General features: G+C 38.8%; 1 protein-coding gene across 11 annotated transcripts in view; it reads right to left on the bottom strand.

The window, feature by feature from the left end:
* The window catches only part of tns1b (tensin 1b), a 217433-nt gene that overhangs the window by 142034 nt on the left and 57204 nt on the right, over positions 1 to 18195 (bottom strand). For all 11 annotated transcript variants that reach the window (XM_088082949.1, XM_088082959.1, XM_088082948.1 and 8 more), the window contains exon 2: positions 6911 to 7025. In XM_088082949.1, the coding sequence (XP_087939075.1) occupies positions 6911 to 7025 (115 nt within the window). The remainder of the gene's footprint in view (positions 1 to 6910; positions 7026 to 18195) is intronic.

The raw sequence follows: 18195 nt of genomic DNA, 5'->3' as shown, positions 1-18195 counted from the left end.
TAGTGAATGCAAACTTTAGATCCAATGCAATGTACAGTTAAGTTTCACTTTCACTGCACCTGACATTATGCTGCTCCATCTGTGTCCAGAGTACACTAAACCAAATAGTATATGTATTCCAACAGCGCTCCTAATGAACTGTCCAGCTCCAAAAATAAAAAATCTCTTTGTGGCAGCAGTTTTTTTTTTGAGTGTGGTGGGCCACCATAAATGAATTGTTAAACCCTGTGCTCCTAGAGTGAGGGAGTAACAGACGAAGGATCGGATGGCTCGTTGGTTAATTTGTCCAAAAACACAGGCTTGTCTACTTGCTCACTTTGCAAGCTCTATATTGAACGTAATAATGTGATTTAAACACATTTGACTTGTTAAACTCCTGTACAAGTCTAGTACACTTTCTGTTTATTGAGCAAACCGACTGAAGGCACTGCTCGGCTGAACAATGTCACTGGATTAACAAAATCAGATCTCCTTACAAACGTTATGGGATGGCCTACAACAGACAAACTGAAATGCTCAATCATCTTGATTCCAAAGTGGATCCAATCCAGACAAAACTGAGCAACATTCAGATGTCTGCAGGAGCTCATGGCTCGGAACAAAGAACTAGTCAGGGACAATGCCTACCTGATGGACAAGATTCAGGATCTGGAGAACCGAATCAATCAAGAATCAATGCATTTATTTTTTAATTTATTTTCTCTAGGGGGTACTGTTACTATTTTCTCTATGCAGACAGCTTTGCGTTGACTGTTGATGGTCTGCTCATATTGTCTTCGACTTGGCGTTCTCACACAGATGCCTTGGCTTGTGTTGGCTGGGGCTGCTAGGCCTGACTTTGTGTTTGCTTTCTTATTTGTTAGTTTTGTCCTTTTGCTTTTTTGTTTTTTTCTGTTTTGTTGTGTTATCACTTAAACCCCTTTCAATTTTTTGTTTAGACTAGCCTCCCTCTTATATCCTAATAATGTTGGTTCCCATAAACTCAAACTTTGAATCTGGTTGGTAATAAAGGTATAAAAAATGTTCATCTGAATATCAGAAGTCTCTTGCCAAAAATTGATTTTCTTCATGCTTGGGTTTTTCAAACTAATCCTGACATTATCACACTGTCTTGGCTCAGTAGTGATATCTCTGACAATGAAATTAAACTTATGTACTATATATGTTATGTATTATATAGAGCCGACTGAAGCTCTAGGGGTGGCGGTGTTGCTATTTATGTCTCCTCTAACTTAGTATCTGAGCTAATTACACCTATAGTTGGAACATTATACTTCAAATGTCTCTTTATTAAAATATTTTTCTTATAAGAAAAAACACATAAATATTGCAAGCATCATAAAATGCTTATTTGTAAACATACAGGACATTAAGAAACATTTCTAAGACCATGACCCGTAATGCTAATGTTATTATCAAGAATGTCTCTCTTATAATTTTAAAAACCCTAAACACTTCTGCAACAATATAAAATCAACTTTTAACACTTCAGATAAATTTCCTATATATCAAATAAGAGATGGCAATATCATAATTCACGATTCTTTATGTATAGCCCAAGTGTTCAGGCAGCATTTTTCTTCAGTCTGCTCTGGTTTTTTAATTAACTCATCATACACTGACAGTTCTAATATTTCTCATTCTCATAGTATCTTCTCCTTTATGAAAATAACTCCTATTGAAGTACTGAATACCATTACACAATTAAGCTTGAGCAGTGGTGCAGGGCCAGATGGGATGAATCCAGATATCTCAAATTAGCCTCTCATATACTCATTTACCCTCTAACTGAACTTATTAACATGTCCTTAAGTACCTGTGAGATACCAGCCATCTGGAAATGTTCACGCATTACTCCACTATATAAAGGTGGTGACATTCTGGACCCAAATAACTATAGGCTGATAACAATAATTTGTTCTATTGATAAAATTTTTGAAAAACAAAAAAAAAACGATCTTCCCTTAATTTTTTCCAACTCCTTTGTTCACTCATAAGCAGATGCCACTGTCATTTATACCTCTAAACCCCATTTACCACAAAGTCAAACTGCACTTCGATCAGATTTCAACATGTTACAAAGCTGGCTTTTATCAAAACTACTTCTCAATAAAACAAAATCATACCTTATGGTCTTTGGTACAAGACAGAGCCTCAAAACAACTTCTAATAATTTAATTATAAAATGTAATGATGGTACTTATCTGCATTTAGTTGACAAAATCAAATATTTGGGTTTGTGGTTTGACCCTGAACTTTCTTTTAATCCTCATATTGATTATATTCTCTGCAAAATTAAATTTGGAACCAATGTACTATGGTGATCAAGAAACTGTTTCACATTCAGTGTCCCTAAGAAACTTGTGTCACAACTTATTTTACCTTTTTTTTGATCATGCTAATGTTGTTTATCAAAACATATACCAATCTAACCTTCTACCCCTCAAAACAGCATACAAAAATCTCTGTCGATTTGTTCTTGGTTGTTTCTTTAATACACTTTAAATGTATACATTTGAACTATCTTTATTACTTACAATAAATTTTGGTTCCCTGTTCCTCATCTTATCACTTGAGGCATTCCACACAATTCCTCTTCTCCATCCCTATGGTTAGAAAAACGACTGGCAAGAGAGCATTCAAGTACAAAGCACATTCAGATTGGAATAATTTGCCTTTATACATACGGCAGTTAATGTCATTTCACATATTTAAAAATGGTTTGTCTTCTTTTTGTAGCTTAAATTGTTCATGTTATAGATGAACTATGCTTTACAAACAACATGCTTATAATCTACTTGTTTACATTTGTGTATACGTGTGTGTGTGTGTGTGTGTGTGTGTGTGTGTGTGTGTAATACTAACTAATGTATTTTGCTGGTCCAATATTTGTTCATGGCCTCTTCGTGGCCATTAAGGGGTTGTGTACATTTATTTTTTCTCTCTAATGATTTTGTGCTGATTTTTGTAATGTTTCACATTAATTGTTGATTTCTTTTTTTTTCTTTTTCTTATTTTGTCCCTTAAAGTCTTTGTTTGTCTCTTGTTATTTATTTCTATTTGTATGTTTACAGGACCCCTTTGAAAACGAGATGGTAGATGGTTCATCTCAAGGGGTTTATCCTAATGAATAAACTTGAACAACAAAATGGAAATTTAATAAATTAGAAGTCAAAGAGACCAATAGGGAAGGATAAAAAGTGAGTGGTTGATGGTTGTTAAAGAAGTCCTCTGTTAGCATTCTGTTGTCCTTGAAAATTTGTCTCAACCACACACACATATATATATATACACACAACACACACGCGCACACACACAAACACACACACCATTTGCTTGTACACGTGGCCAATCCCAGACATGGCTGGGTACAGAGAAGCAACAGAGGTCAATTAAATCAGAATAGACTTAAATGCAGTCTTGTCATGAGGGTTTATTTCCACTATAAATCAGATCTTCAGATTATGGTCCCAGGTGCAGTCTTGTGTCATTTTGGGAGAACATTTTGTGACTGTCTGCACACGCATCTAAAAATTATTTATCCAGAGCAGAGCAAAAGCAACAGCCTTTGCAATCTGTGGAAACTTATTCGAAATCTAAACAACATTTTATTCCAAAATTCAACAAATCCTTTCTGGGGGAAGAAATGGTAACTTCAGTGGATTGTTTATCACTTTAATAATGCAGTGATTATTTTCCTCACAATTTTCCCATTTGGTGTGTCTGGAGGGACGGTAAGATTTATTTTCCATGAATTTAACAGATTGCTTTCTTGAAGTCTGCGGGTATGAATAATGCTTACAGTACAGTCTGCTTCACACATTTTAATCCGTATTTCTTTTACTAAGAGGCTGGCGAACAGGTATCCTTTTAGGTACTCACTAAACTGCAGAGGTCACATTTGATACAAATACGCTTCTGCAAAAAGCTGCCAATAGCACACTGAACATGAAAACAAAGACAACAACGCTAAGATTTAATGACACACAAATCCCACTATACAACAACAACATCTGGATTCACCTGATAGATCACAGAGCGAGATGCAGAGTAAATGCAGAGGGTGAATTGCACTTATTTTATAAGCCTTTCTTTCCGCTAGATAAAGGAAGCGGTAGTCAGTCACTTTACACAACCAACTCTTCCCAGACAATCGGGCAAGCACAATGTATATTCCTCCAGGCGGTAACAAGACATCATCTGTCATTAAGATATTAACCTGTAATTTCGTAAGATTGGCATGTAGCCACATGAAGGAACCAGAATTACAACCTCGCAGTTGTGTGCCTCTGCAAACCTGTCAAGTTGTACTTACAGTTTACATCGATGGATGCTTCACACACATTTTCCCCTCAGCTGCATAAATGTTCTATACAATCAGCACAGTTTCAAGGTGGACACGATTAGTGTCACCAATTCAGTATCTCACCAAATATCTCCCCTTCTGGTCCTGAGTCACCATAGACGGTATATTATGCTTAAGTGAAGCTAAAATATTCCGGATCTGGCCGCTGCCATGTTGCGCTAGTGAAGTCATTCGGAGCCAGAATCTGCACAGTACCGATCTCCACGGTGGAGGAGTTCCCGCCAAAACACCCGTCCGACCAATCACAAGCAGCCCCATTAATTAATTGTGCATGGATTGGTTGACACAGCTGTCAATCATGAAGGAAAATCACCTTTTTGTAGAACTAGTAGATAAATTGTAGATAAATGAACACCCGCACAAACATCAGGTCTTAGCCTGAGCATGCACACAGTACAGCACAAGAACAAAATGTCACTCCGTCAAACAGCCTTTAGGGTCCTGTGTCAGGTTTGGATACCCCCCCCCCTGTTTCCACATGGTTTCACTTGATGTTATCTGTCCAAAAACGGACATTTCCACTACGGCATGATTTGGTGAGCAGACCGGGGTCGTATATTCGATCCGATTTTGTCACGACCCCACTTGGAGAACCAGATGGGACGGTTTTACTGCATGGAGACTGTTTGGAAAATGGTGACCACATTAAAGGTACTGAATCTCAGTTGCTTTCCTGCTATTGTGTTGTTTCGTGTTACTCCAATCTCACCATACTGGCAACTGCACAAACTAAAAAAGCAAAAAATAAAGACAAACAATAGAAGCACAAAATACTGCTGGGACTCCTCTGAAGTTACATAAACTTACAAATACAACTGAAAGTAACAACTGTTCATACATGACCATTAATTAATCCTTTAACACATATATATTTGCTAGAATTTTTAGCACTTTCTTGGGTCTTTTTCTTGTTTGTTGTTTTGTTATCTATTTTTTTCTCTTATTTTCCTGTAATTTTCTTGTAACTTTTTACTATTTTTTTGGGGCCATTTCTTGTTAAGATGTCCATTGCCCTGCAATGTTTTAGAAAGAAATCAAGCTTATATGCTCAGGTTTCGAAGAGTTAAAGCAACAAAGGCATTCTAAAATGTACATTTTTCAGATAGAAAAACTTGTTTCAATTTTTATTCCATGAAAGAGGAGTCTATACATCAAATCATGCAAATCACTCATCATTAACCACATTGCCTCTTCAGTAAACACCATTAAGGAAAGTGAGAAGCTGTTAACCTCTAGCTTTTCTGAGGCTTCTCCTCCCTCCTCTGTCACTTCACTGACTAAACTCTGACACAAAGCCGATCCCAGGTAACCTCGGGTGACCTTCACTTACACCTCTGATGGATGTTGTAACAGATATCGTCATGTGTAAGGTTAAAGCAGTTATTGGAGATTCCCTTAGGCTGGAGAAATTAACATAATCAAACAACTGAGCTTAGACTATGAGTCTGCTGAATGCAAATCATAATGCTTGTTTCAATTTTAAGCAATTCTTCATAACAGATTACATTTTGACTCAAAGAAACTTCCCAAGCAACTTTATATATGAGCATCAGCCTTGAAAACAGTAAGGATGTGATCATAATTTATATCTAACCTCTAACTACAGACAAAAGTTAGCTGCTTGTTTAACAGCTAAAGGGTTACTGTCAGAGTGTTACAGTGTTACAAGTGTTGCACTTTTATTTATTGCTCTCCACTTGCGATTGGATCACCCAAAACCTTAATAACCAGACTTGAGCTGGTCATAAGTGGCCATGAGGCTCTGGGACATATTGCCATTTTTAGATAGACATACAGATTCTGATTGAAAAGAGTAACTAAACACCAGGTTGAAAAGCAGTGTTTCTCAAACCACCTCTCAGAGTCTGCTTTTTTACAACCTCTTTCAACAGTAAGCGGGTTTCCATTACAGATTTGTGCAAAACTTTAAGTGGTATTTTCAAAATGTCGATAAAACAATTGCAAGATGACTGTGTTTCCTTTGAGTGCTGTTATGCGACTTCTCTCGTGATAATATTCAAAGAAGCATGGTGATGGATGTTTAAAACATTAGCAGGTTTATTTCTTTTGCAGCCACCACACTAGCTGTCATTATTTCCAATCCAAGGTGATGTAAGCGTGTTACGCGAGCGATAATAAAAAGGAAAGCCCCATACGTGGGAGCGGCCACAAACTAGGGTTATGCGATGCAATAACACCACTTGTAGCTGCATCATGCCTGAGTGCCTGAGTTTTGCAAAATATGGCTTTTTCAAATCACCTGAAATATCTCCTCATGCAAGGGTGAAAAAATTTTTGCAATAAATGGGAGTTTTTCATAAGTTGACGTGTTTCTATAAGGCATATTTTCTATTCGCAATTTCCATTGCACAATTTGAGGGTTAACAGAGAACCGCCTCGTGATGTCACTGCGTGCTTGAGTGCATCATAGTGAGAACTTAGACTGCTAAAAGTCATCAAAAACAAGATTCAATGGGTGTTTAGGACCATCAGGAAAACAGGTGCTATAGTAAGTCCTGGCGAGTTTCGGGGATGGTGACTGACCTCGGCAGATGAGTCCGTCTTGGCTGATGGTCTGCTTACAAACGCTGCAGTGCTTGGCCTTCTTGAAAGTCTTCACCCTGAACGTATGGGAATGAAGAGCCTCCAACTCCTCTGGCTGCAGATCAGAAAACAGCAAGAGACCAAAGAGAAGGAATGTTAGTATTAAAATGTCGTGACCTGATGGCACTTCAAGTGAGTCCAGGTGGTGTGTTGTTTCATACTGTTTTTTCTTTTTTTTCTTTTTAAGTGCAGGTGTTTCACACAGCCAGAAAAACTGCTCATTTGCAATATGTGGAATTAACACCTGGCTGAACAAATGAATTGCATACATTCCTGCTCACATTCATCTCAGACATGACCCCCTTGTCTAAAGTCCACCCAGGAAGCAAAGTTGTAGAGGCTTAGGCTGGCAAAACAAAAGCTCGAAAAAAGAGCACGGCCTAATCTCTGTTATTTCCCTTCTTTCTTTCACCCTCTGCCCTCCCCTTTCTAACTTTGGTCCTGGCTTCTCATTTCCCTCCTTGCAGGTGTGTTATGCAACTCTTTGGAGAAACTCCCTGACAGTGCTCCCCGCCCCTCTTAAACATCCCTCTGTGTCTGTGGGCAGCCTGCTGCTTTTCCTCCGCTGTATATCAACTTACCCCCCTCAGTCCTTTTCCTGTCTGCTTTGTAAACTTGGCATCAGCAACGCTGGAGAGCAAACTGAAAAGTCAAGCACTGGAAGTTTGACTGTTTCCTGCCGTGACTTTACGAGAAACCCGCATCGTGTTTCCATTTGCCCCCTGATGACCGACCACGGGGAAATGTGACATCATTTTTGTGGTGTGTATTCAGCTGGCCCCCATTTTTTACTTTGAGGTTCAGCCCTATGGGTATAGTGGTCCAATTAAACTCCCCATAAGCCAGACAACCTAACCTAAATTTAATGTTTAAGTTATTATGTTGTTAAAGTACTTAGCCACCACAGGTTTACATTGCATGAGATACAGCGGAATGGCATTGATCTTAACATGTAATTAACCAATTAAATTTCAGCCTTTGGCTGGAATACGCCAGTTAACCCTTTGACACCTGAGCAAATTGACTTGATTTCTTTCAAAAGCATGGGAAGAAGGCAATGCGCAACAAAGGAAGAAATATAAAAAATGATAATAGAAAAAAAATAGTAAGAAGTACAGGAAATTTACCTGAAAATTAATAAAAAATAAAGAAATAAAAATAATTCAAAAAATTAAAAAGAAAATGAGTTGGAGCGGTTTACAAGTTGCTCTTCGCTTTTGTTTTTTAAATAAATTGCACCAATTTGGTTGGGGCATAATAACAATAATAATAATAATGTTTTAGAAAGAATATTACTTGAAAAAAATGCTTAGCTATTAGAATAATTTTGTCAAAAAAGTAAAATGTAATTATTATAATTATACGTTTTTCACTAATATTTTTCTTTTCCCCCTAGCTTTTTTTCTTTTTTCCCCTAGTTTTTTTAAATATAATTTTGCAAATCTACTAATTTTTGAAGCATTTATTACCAAGTTTCTTTTTTCTTGTTTTTGAGAAATCTCGCACCAATTTGCTCAGTGCTGAAATACTTGTGAAAAGCATCTCAAAAATGCGCAAGAAAAGTGTTGTTGCTCCAGATGTAAAGGGTTACAGATTATGTATTAATACACAATCCAACACCAAAAGACACTGGAAGCATGATGGAGCCTTCCAAAAGGTAAACATTTCTAAAATTTCTGTTTTTAATGTGCCCTCAATGTGTATATGTTCTATGCATGGATTTAAGAGAAATGGATATGTTTTTAAGGCAGGATGTGCCAGTTTAGGATGGCATCCAGCCATGAGGCTTCCATTAAGTGTGTGTGTGTGTGTGTGTGTGTGTGTGTGTGTGTGTGTGTGTGTGTGTGTGTGTGTGTGTGTGTGTGTGTGTGTGTGTGTGTGTGTGTGTAAGCTGGACAGGGCTGACAGTGGCCATGTGGTTGGCACATTGGGGGGACTACTCAGAGGAATGTTCATATGGGGAGACTGAAGAATATCAAAGCATGGCAAGAAAAATAACAGCTCTTTTTCTGAAAGAATTCCCAGACTAACAACCACAGTGACTTAAGAGCAACATATAACCACTAATGACACCTTTTTTTTCTCCTCTCATCAATTCTGAAAGGCAACGTGTTGGAAAAGCGGCTTAGCGTGTGCAATCACAGCAGACCCAACACTTGAATGATAAAGCAGACTGATTATCTGTTGGACTTTCTTCACTCTTCAGTTCGCTCACTGTCCTCTCCTCTGTTATTAGCAGAAGGAACTGACTTAGCAGAAGGAAAGCCCCTTTTCTGTTTCCCATGATGTCTTATTTCCAGGCAGTGCAGGATCCAGTTAACGCACGGCCTTAATACTGAGACCTTCATACGGAACCAGATGTTGCAGCAGCTGTCTCATTACACATCACGTGTTGTTATATTCTGCGGGTCATTATAATGCTGATCTGTAACATCAGCTTTTCTGTTCATGTAGAGCACAGCTGAAAGCAGCTGTATGATGTCTTCTATGGAGGAGCTTGGATGTTAGTTTGGGCTTAGAAGCTATACATTTTTAACCCTTTGAAACCTGAGAAAGTTGACTTTAGTTCTTTCAAAAACATGGCAAGAGAGCGATAAACAACTTAAGAAAAAATGGCCCCAAAATTAGTAAGAAATTAGTCAAAAGTTACAAATAAAATTACCTAAATAAGTTTGTTTTTTAATAGTAAAATAAAAAAGAAAGGGAAAAAAGAGAAAATTACCTCAAGAAAGACAAAACAATTCCTTTTTTTCTGTAAAAAAATGTTTTCATACATAATTAAGAGAATTCTAAATATGGTTTTCTGGACATTTTCCCCTCATTCTTTGATCATATCTTATAATCCTCTAATTTTCAAATAATTTCCCTGTCACCTTTTTTCTTTTTTGCAGTTTGTTTTGCCGAGTTGCTCATTAGGTTTTTTTTTATTTTTTATCATGTGTTTTTTAAGGAAGGCATGTGAAAATATGTTGATCCATTTGTTAAAGGGTTACCGTAAGGCACATATTAAATGGGGCCACAGAGTTTTACACTCTGGTGTTTACCAGGTAGGTTTTTTCTAACAGAAGTAGTCGCATCATGAACACTGTCAGACTGAGCATTTTTGGAAGTGGATCCAATATTAGTGACTATGGCCAAGTTTCATGAAAAAGTGGAGCTGTCAACAGTTTAGGCTCCAAGAAAAACAAACAAACAAAAAAACAGGTCCGTAGTTGAACCTGGATCACTTTTGCTGCAACGTCATCAGGCATTGGCCAGTCAAAAAGGTGCACAGTTTCGGTTGATTCTTGAAAACGTTTTCTACCTCATAATTGTCATGAGAAAAAGGCAAATGACTGTTTTGCAGGAAATTGGTCAGAAAATGAAACTTGAAATTTTGAACTGATGATGCAAGGGGAAAAGTTAAATTATCACCATTAGGATTAACCAGCTGAGGACCAATGGAAGTTATCTGAAAATGATGAGAAATGTCACCAAAAAACAAAAAGCTCAACCTCGTGCTGGCACTAGAAGAAAAGTCAGCTACAATAAATGGACAAGATAAAGGTGTATCTCAGTGTATTTTAGTTCAAAGAAATCTGAAAACCACTGAGATTCTTCAGCAACATGGCACCCTGAATGTTGTATGCTGTATAATCACATTACAGATTCTTTAAATTGGTGGTTCATGAGTTTATTTGGAGGTTTAAAAACTCAAACAGGCTAATGTTACCTCTGGTGTGTATCAGGCTCTATGTGACAGTGACAGTGTTTGTATTTCAGAGCCACATGGCAACAGCAGGACAGCCGACCCTTCATTCCATCTCCCGGCCACGCTTTACCACTACATAACATGATTAGCTTAATCTAGTTAGTCTGAAATAATGACCATGGCTGCGCAGGACGCGCCATGTTGGCAAGGGGGCTTTTCTGGGGAGGGCTGGAGGTCTCTGCCTGGCATCCACGCACGGTGTTATCCAAGGCGCCGCCATGCCAAGGCCCCGGCTGGCACCTGCTGGTTTGGGAATTTGGATATGGATTTTAAGGGATTGGAAAGGGGTAATAAGTGGGTTTAATGTTCCTCTGAGTGTGAGCGGTAATTGTGGATGTCAGTCAGAATTTCTGTGTTTGAAGGGGGACTTTAAACATTTCTCTGTTCTGTCAAACGGACACCACTTTGTGGGAATCGATACCTCTGGAACAAGACGGTGCAACAAGCTGTGTTGTGACCAAAAAACAATCCTCTGGTTTCACTTTCACACCGTTCAGGATTCCACTGTCAACATAAAAGACTCAGTACTGTCAGCAGAGAATATGAGCCAGCCGCAGGCAGGTGTCAGAGGAACACCCTCTCTAATCGCTTTAAGTCTAAGTGTCTACCCTCTAACCACATCGTCCAAAACAGTCATTAAGTCCAAAGGAAAGAGAGGTTTGGTGTGCAATCAACTAATCTGTTTTGGATGCTCCATATAGATATTTGGGAAAGGACATGAACTAACGCTATGCTTTTGTTCAGATGGTTGACAGATTATCAACCTGGCAGATTATCGGCCCCATTATTTGGCATTTTGACGATTATCTGTATCTGCGTTTTATTTTAATGATTGCAGATAAATTTTACTTTACTTTACTTACTTTACTACAAGGAGCTATTTTTCTTTATTCGTTTTTTATTTAAATTTTCACTTGAATTATAAAAAAAAATTGCGGGGAAGTCTCACTTTTGATTTAACTTTTGCCAAAGCCATTTTAACAAAGTTCTGTGTTGGAGTTTGTGATATCTCAAATTCTAAATATTAACAAAAAGATTTTCATTTTATTGTGCATATCGGTTCCAAATATTGGTTGTCGGTCTCAGTCCTGAAAATCCAATGTCATCAACCCCTGGTCAAAATCCATTTTTTTATACAGTCTATTCTTCTAACAGAGTATTTTCACGGTGTGGTATTAGCACTTTTACTTGAGCTAAATATCTGTATAGGGCTTAACTTATCCTTTCAGTCGCCTCTTTCACACACTCTCTCTCTCTCTCTCTCTCTCTCTCACACACACACACACACACACACACACACACCTATACACATCTGTGTTAAACAGGCAGAATGTCTCAATCTAGGAGTCTATTCAGCGGCCTCTTTGGCCACTCCTGAGCCTTCTCACACTCTCCCAGCCTCTAACCATTCACACACCAGAGCTTATCCAGTAGGCCGGACATTGTAGGGGGGTTCAGTCATCCACTGGTATGCCACTTGTCTTGTTTGCACATTTGTCATTCTCTTATTTCTGGAGGTAGAATAGGTGAAAGAAGGCTGGAGGGGTATATTGTATACGAGGATACTCCAAGGTGAAATTCCTTCCACTTTAAGGGTTTAATTCCCAATATCACTGGAGTGGTTAGTAGTCCAACACATCCTTCTTTACAAAGCCGAACAAAAAGGAAGATCTCTTGAGTGGGCCTGTCTATTTTGTCCTCTTGCCCTCACCAGAAATCCAGGCTCCAGTCATTTAACCTCAAAATACTATGTAAATACTGCAGAGAGCAATATAGCAGGACGCTCCCTTTTGTGAGCCCTTAATTGTTTCCCATCATTAGCAATGCACCCGGCGCTCGGTTTGTTTATTGTTTGGGGGGTGGTTGGAGTATACGGGGAGTCGCTTGGGGGAGAAACGGGTGACAGGGAGAAGCATGGGGGTGGGGGAGCTCGGTATTAAAGAGTTAAAGCTAACCCTGCCAGTACATTCAGAGACGTGGCCCTCAGTGATTATTTTCTGTTTCAACGTGTTGCAGAACTCATGCAAATGGGCCCCGGTCCTTCACATTCGCGTCACACTTCTGGCTCTCAAATGGGCCACAAAGGAAGGAAATGGTTTCAGACAGGCAACCGGGACCCCCGAAAGCTGGGGTCAGGGTGTACACATACCCCCCTCAGCTCAGGCACTGCAGCTCCTGGGAACAGACTCCCGTTCCCTTAGAGACGCACGCATAATCTCCTGCCTCACACTCATTAGCACGCACGGGCAAAACAGGCACTCTCGTGCATAAAAATGTGCAAACGCACACACAGATGAACACACTTTTACATCAATACACACACATGTCCACACACACATGCACAGACACATGGCCAGACATCTCTCAAATATCCCACACTCCTTTGCACTTTGTTCCACTGCTAAAAGGCCGTGAATAAGAGAAGGATCCTCAAAGCAGCATCTTTTAATAAATGCCAGGTTGTGTACAATTTTTAGCGACACACACAGTGGTGTGTGTTTTAGTCGGCCCGTCTACAGCTGGCTGCAGAGTTTCTCCTAATTATCAGAGGCATTTCTGCCCCGTCATTTTTAATTTCACAGGAATTCTAGGAGCCTTCAAGGGAGGTGCCGAATTGCTCTACCTTAGCTTTAGCCCCGACCTCTACTCCTGAGATTTTTCACGGCTGTTTTTGGCAAAGAAAGTCCTTTCCAGCTAGCCTCAGCAATCACAACTTAATCCTTTAACAGTCACACAAAGAAATGCCTTTGAAATAAATAAACATTATAGACTGTAGAACATGTTAAAAAAATACATCAATTTATTAATAAAAAAAACATGTTCCCAGTGTAATGCCTTGTAAAAACTGTAAAAAGTCAAAGTGATATAAAAGAATTCTGAAAATAGTACTTCATAGTACTTAAAAGTACTTAAAAGTAACTTCATACAATAAATATGGAAAAATAAATAAACAAAAATAAATACAAATAAAAAAGATTCTAAAATAAATCTGTATTAAATATATGGTTAAAAAAAAATAATTGTCTAAGTAATATAATAAAAATCCTTTATAAAGTAACTTTACAAAGTAAACAAATAAACAAAGAAAACTAAATGCAAATAATAATGTATCTAGTGTCAAAATCTGTTTGAAATGTATGGTAGAAAAAAACAAATCATCAATTTAATATGATAAAAATAGAATTTAATAGAATTACAGCATAATCAAAACATTTAAATGCAATGTATATTTTTTTCAAGCTTTTAGTAAAGCTATTTGATTGCAAAAAATGTCCTCTAAAACTCCTCTAAACTTGATCTAGTACACTAAAAATTAGAATGAGATCATAATTATTTATTGGTGCAGTTAAGCTGGAAGTGAATATGGCATCAGGTGGATTAAAATGTCAAACAGAGCAACAAATCAGCGCTGGCATGTATTCCAGATTTTTAGGTGTGCAGGAACACTTAAGCTGGATGTCGGGACTTTCTGCCAAAGTAAAGACAGGCAGGAAAAAGACATCCCACTGACTGATATCCATGGTATTTGTCAAATGCTGAGTCACAAATGTCAGATACTAGTGTTTATCTCATGATGGATGCAGTGTTTTAGAATGAAATGCTTCACGCTGAGCAGCTTCAGCATGTGTTTGGTAATACTATAGTACAGAGATAAATCCTTCCAGACTTTGCTCTGCGACAGACATTCCAGCTCAATAAGGTAACCAAGAGGCTGTTTTTCTCCTTTAGTTTAGAATTCAAAACTATTACCTCAACAGCTTCGAAAGTGTGACTCATGCAGAGTCTTATGTGGACACACACACACACACACACACACACACACACACACACACACACACTGATTTCACCTCTGATTACGCTGGCATTCACTTTCAGCACCTCGTGCATTACCTCATATACACATGGAACCGTGTTTGCATGTATTCAGTGCACGTGCACACTCACATGCACAGCCAATATAAATTCCACGATAATTAGAACAGGGCAAAGTATAGACACAACAGTAACATAATATATCACATATACTTTAATGCTAATTTTGCATCTTACTGCTGAAATACAGCCAGTGTTCTTATATGAGTTTGAAAAGATTTACTTTTTACTGGATCCATCTGCATCCAATTATTCCAAACAATAGTGTTATTTAAGTTATCATCTGAATGTCATTGAGTTTAGTCGGCTCGGTTCAGATCTTTATTGTCACACAAGAGGAAGTTCTTTTAAGCAGAGCAGTATGAAAACACAATTAAACTCAGACAATGAAAGACAATAAGCCTCAAGGATTCACACACTGTAAACAAGAAAACTCCACAGGGAACCTTTGGCAATGGCTGTCAAAAGTGATCATCACACTGCTGGGTGCAGTTATTACCACCTTCACACCCCAAACACCTGATGTGATCCTGATCAGAAGCTAAAGAAATGATTTTCAATACTGTCAAAAATACACACACTGCTCTTTCTGTTAAACTAATATAGAGATGCTGTATTGAGGTGATTCAGTGCACAGCACGCACCACCAGAGTCCCTACCGACAGAACAGGCAGTTGAGCTAAAAAAGACTGCAACTGGTGGGGATAACGTTACAGGACTAAAGCCAGCCAGCAACAACAGAGAGAGCACTATAAAAAACAGTGATAAAAACAGCATATTTTCACATCCAAATTAAGGGTTTATTTCAACCAAACCAGAGTTGGTGATTGCTGTAACAGTAAAATAGTAACCAAGATGGTTCTGCTGAGGTTTCTTCCTGTCAGGTTTGAATCGGTTTGGTGTGTGTGGGCCTTTAATTTGGTGAAAGAAAGAAACTTGAACTCAGAAGGTGTAGGGTTGTATCTTTCTGTTTAATAAGATAAGCAGGCCAGAGAAAGTCAGCAGCTGACACATGGGTTAGGTGGATCAGGTGAGCTTGTTAGAAGAATATTGTGGGTTTTGGGGTGGGGCAGGTCATAAAAAGACAAAGCAGCATCCTGAGTAAATTGTTAGAATTTACAGAAACATTGTGCAGTAATCCAGTTTTCACCTTGTCTCCCCCTCTCCTCTGCTGCCCCCCCTCTCCTCTCTGTGTCCATCACACAATAAGCAGCTGTCTCATCAGCACTGCTGCGCTCAGGCTTTCTGATTTGGCTTTTGACCACGAAAATCTGTTAAGGTCCAGACATATTTGATCTCTAAGGTCATAACAGGGTCCTGTTAAAATATTTCTTTCTGCAAACATATAGGCCCAACACTATGTCATTAAATAAGAAGCAAGGGTTTCTCTGTCCACAGTAAATCTGTTAAATATCCATCTCTGTAACGTCATGTAGCCTAAACAAACCACGTAGGATGTCACAAAACCACTTAAAAGCTGAGTGAGTGATTGCTGTCTCTCTGTCCTTTATATTTTTTTAAAAAACAGAAAACCTGTGTTTTATATTGTGAAATTTATTGGAAATGACACACATTATAGCCAACAGTAAGCAGGCTATAACCAAAACCTTACAGTTTTGGTTTTGCAGAGTTTTTCGGGGTTGCGGTTCGGGTTCAGGTCATTGATTAATGCACGTGTACAGGTCGGGTTGGATCTTGTAGCAAGCTGCACATCACGAGTAAGCAGGTATGAAAAAATAAATACTACCCAAGCCTAGTGTTTATGCTGATTAAAAAAAAAACAGATTACACATGGAAAAACTGGGACACTTTAAGCTGTCGTGCGAGTCTGAAAGAGACAGAAAGACAAGACAGGCAATGATACAGACGGATGGGGGAAAGGACAGACAGAGTGGCAGCCTGTCAGACAGACACATGAGGCACTAACAACAGACGAGACAGACAAGCGCGTGCAGTCTGTCCTCCCTTTCTGTGTCACAGTCGTTTCCTACAGACTGACTGAAGTCAATGAAAATCATATACACATACACACAGCACTCCATCATCGCCCCCACCAATCACAGGCTATTGTTTGTCTTGGTGGAGCCAGAAGACCAAACGAGACCTCTCCAGTCAACTGGGTTAATCAGAGAGTTAGCACGCTGCCGTCTCTCATATGGGACACCATATGCATGGGTGGACATTTGAACAAGATGCACCGGGGGGGACCGGCGCATGTCTCCATCTGTGACACTGACTCAATGAGTGTGCACTGTAAGCAAGTATTTGAGTATTTATGCGTCCCAGGAAGACTTCCCATGACACCCCTTTTCTCTTGTTTTGTCCTTTCTGCTGAGCGTGTCCCCTCTTCACAAGGCAGCTATTCTTCATCTTTCCTAGCTAAACAAAACTAGCAAGGGCTACGTGACCTTTGACCTCTCTTCTTCCCCTCTGGCTGAGCACTTCCCTCCACACAAAGCTCCTGTCTACTTGAGACTTTACTCAACTCCTGCTGTAAATCCGATTCATCCTCCTCTTCCCCTGTTCATCCACCTTCTCCCAGAACTCCCACTCTCTCTACATCCTGCGCTCTGTCACTCCATCCTCCCATGTTGTCATGTGATAATACATGCGTGGGAACGATGCAGAGAAGTTGTCACTCTGAAGTAAGAGGAAATCAGTCAGTGATCAATGTGCAATCACAGCACCTCATTTGGTGTTCCAGTTTGCAGGTCTAGCTTTGTAACCCCCCCCCCATATTTGCATTGTTACAGCAGCAAAGGGATATCAAAGCAAGGTATGGACAAAATAAACAGAGCAAAAAAACAATATAAGTATCTAAAAACAAGACGCAAACCTAAAAATATAAATAGGAATTGGAAGAAAAAAGAAAAAGAAACAGAAAAAACAAAAAGAATGGTATAAATAGTAAAAATCAAATATGCAAAAACTTAGCAGTAAAAAAATATACACCTATTGCACATGGAAAATAATTGCTCGTTGTGATAAATTACATGTTAGTTTGAGTCCTGTGTGTGTGTGTGTGTGTGTGTGTGTGTGTGTGTGTGTGTGTGTGTGTGTGTGTGTGTGTGTGTGTGTGTGTGTGTGTGTGTGTGTGGTCTATTGAGAGCAGTGCTGGTTGGTTCTGACAGCAGCAGGAAGAAAAGCATCAATAACATCTTTTATTAAACTGCCCTTGCATCCTAAATACCCACTTTTTTCTATTTACACTTTTCAAACTTTGGAAGTTTCCTCAGGAACCAAAGAAAACATTCTTTTTCACAGAATTATACTCCAGACAAGGGTGGAGTAATATATCATTATTATATTGTAATATGTGACTAGATATTGGCCTCAATTTTGGATATCCTAAGTGTTGTCTTTTCCTGGTTTCGAAGGCTGCATTACAGTAAATTCATGTAATTTCTTATCTTACCAGTCTGTTCTAGCTTTTCTATTATTTGCCTTTACCCACTTAGTCATTATATCCACAATAATGATGCTTATTCATAAAAAACATCAATAGCTTGTGAAAGCACCAACTGTCAACCCCATAATATCGTCGCAATATCGATTTTGAGGTATCTGGTCATAAATATTGTGATATATGTTTTTCTCCATA

Source organism: Plectropomus leopardus, chromosome 10 (genome assembly GCF_026936395.1).
Source record: "Plectropomus leopardus strain MGB_pleo_1.0 chromosome 10, ASM2693639v1, whole genome shotgun sequence".
Taxonomy (NCBI): Eukaryota; Metazoa; Chordata; class Actinopteri; order Perciformes; family Serranidae; genus Plectropomus; species Plectropomus leopardus.
Note: the sequence above shows the minus strand (reverse complement) of the source record. Positions and strands in the feature narration are given on the sequence as shown.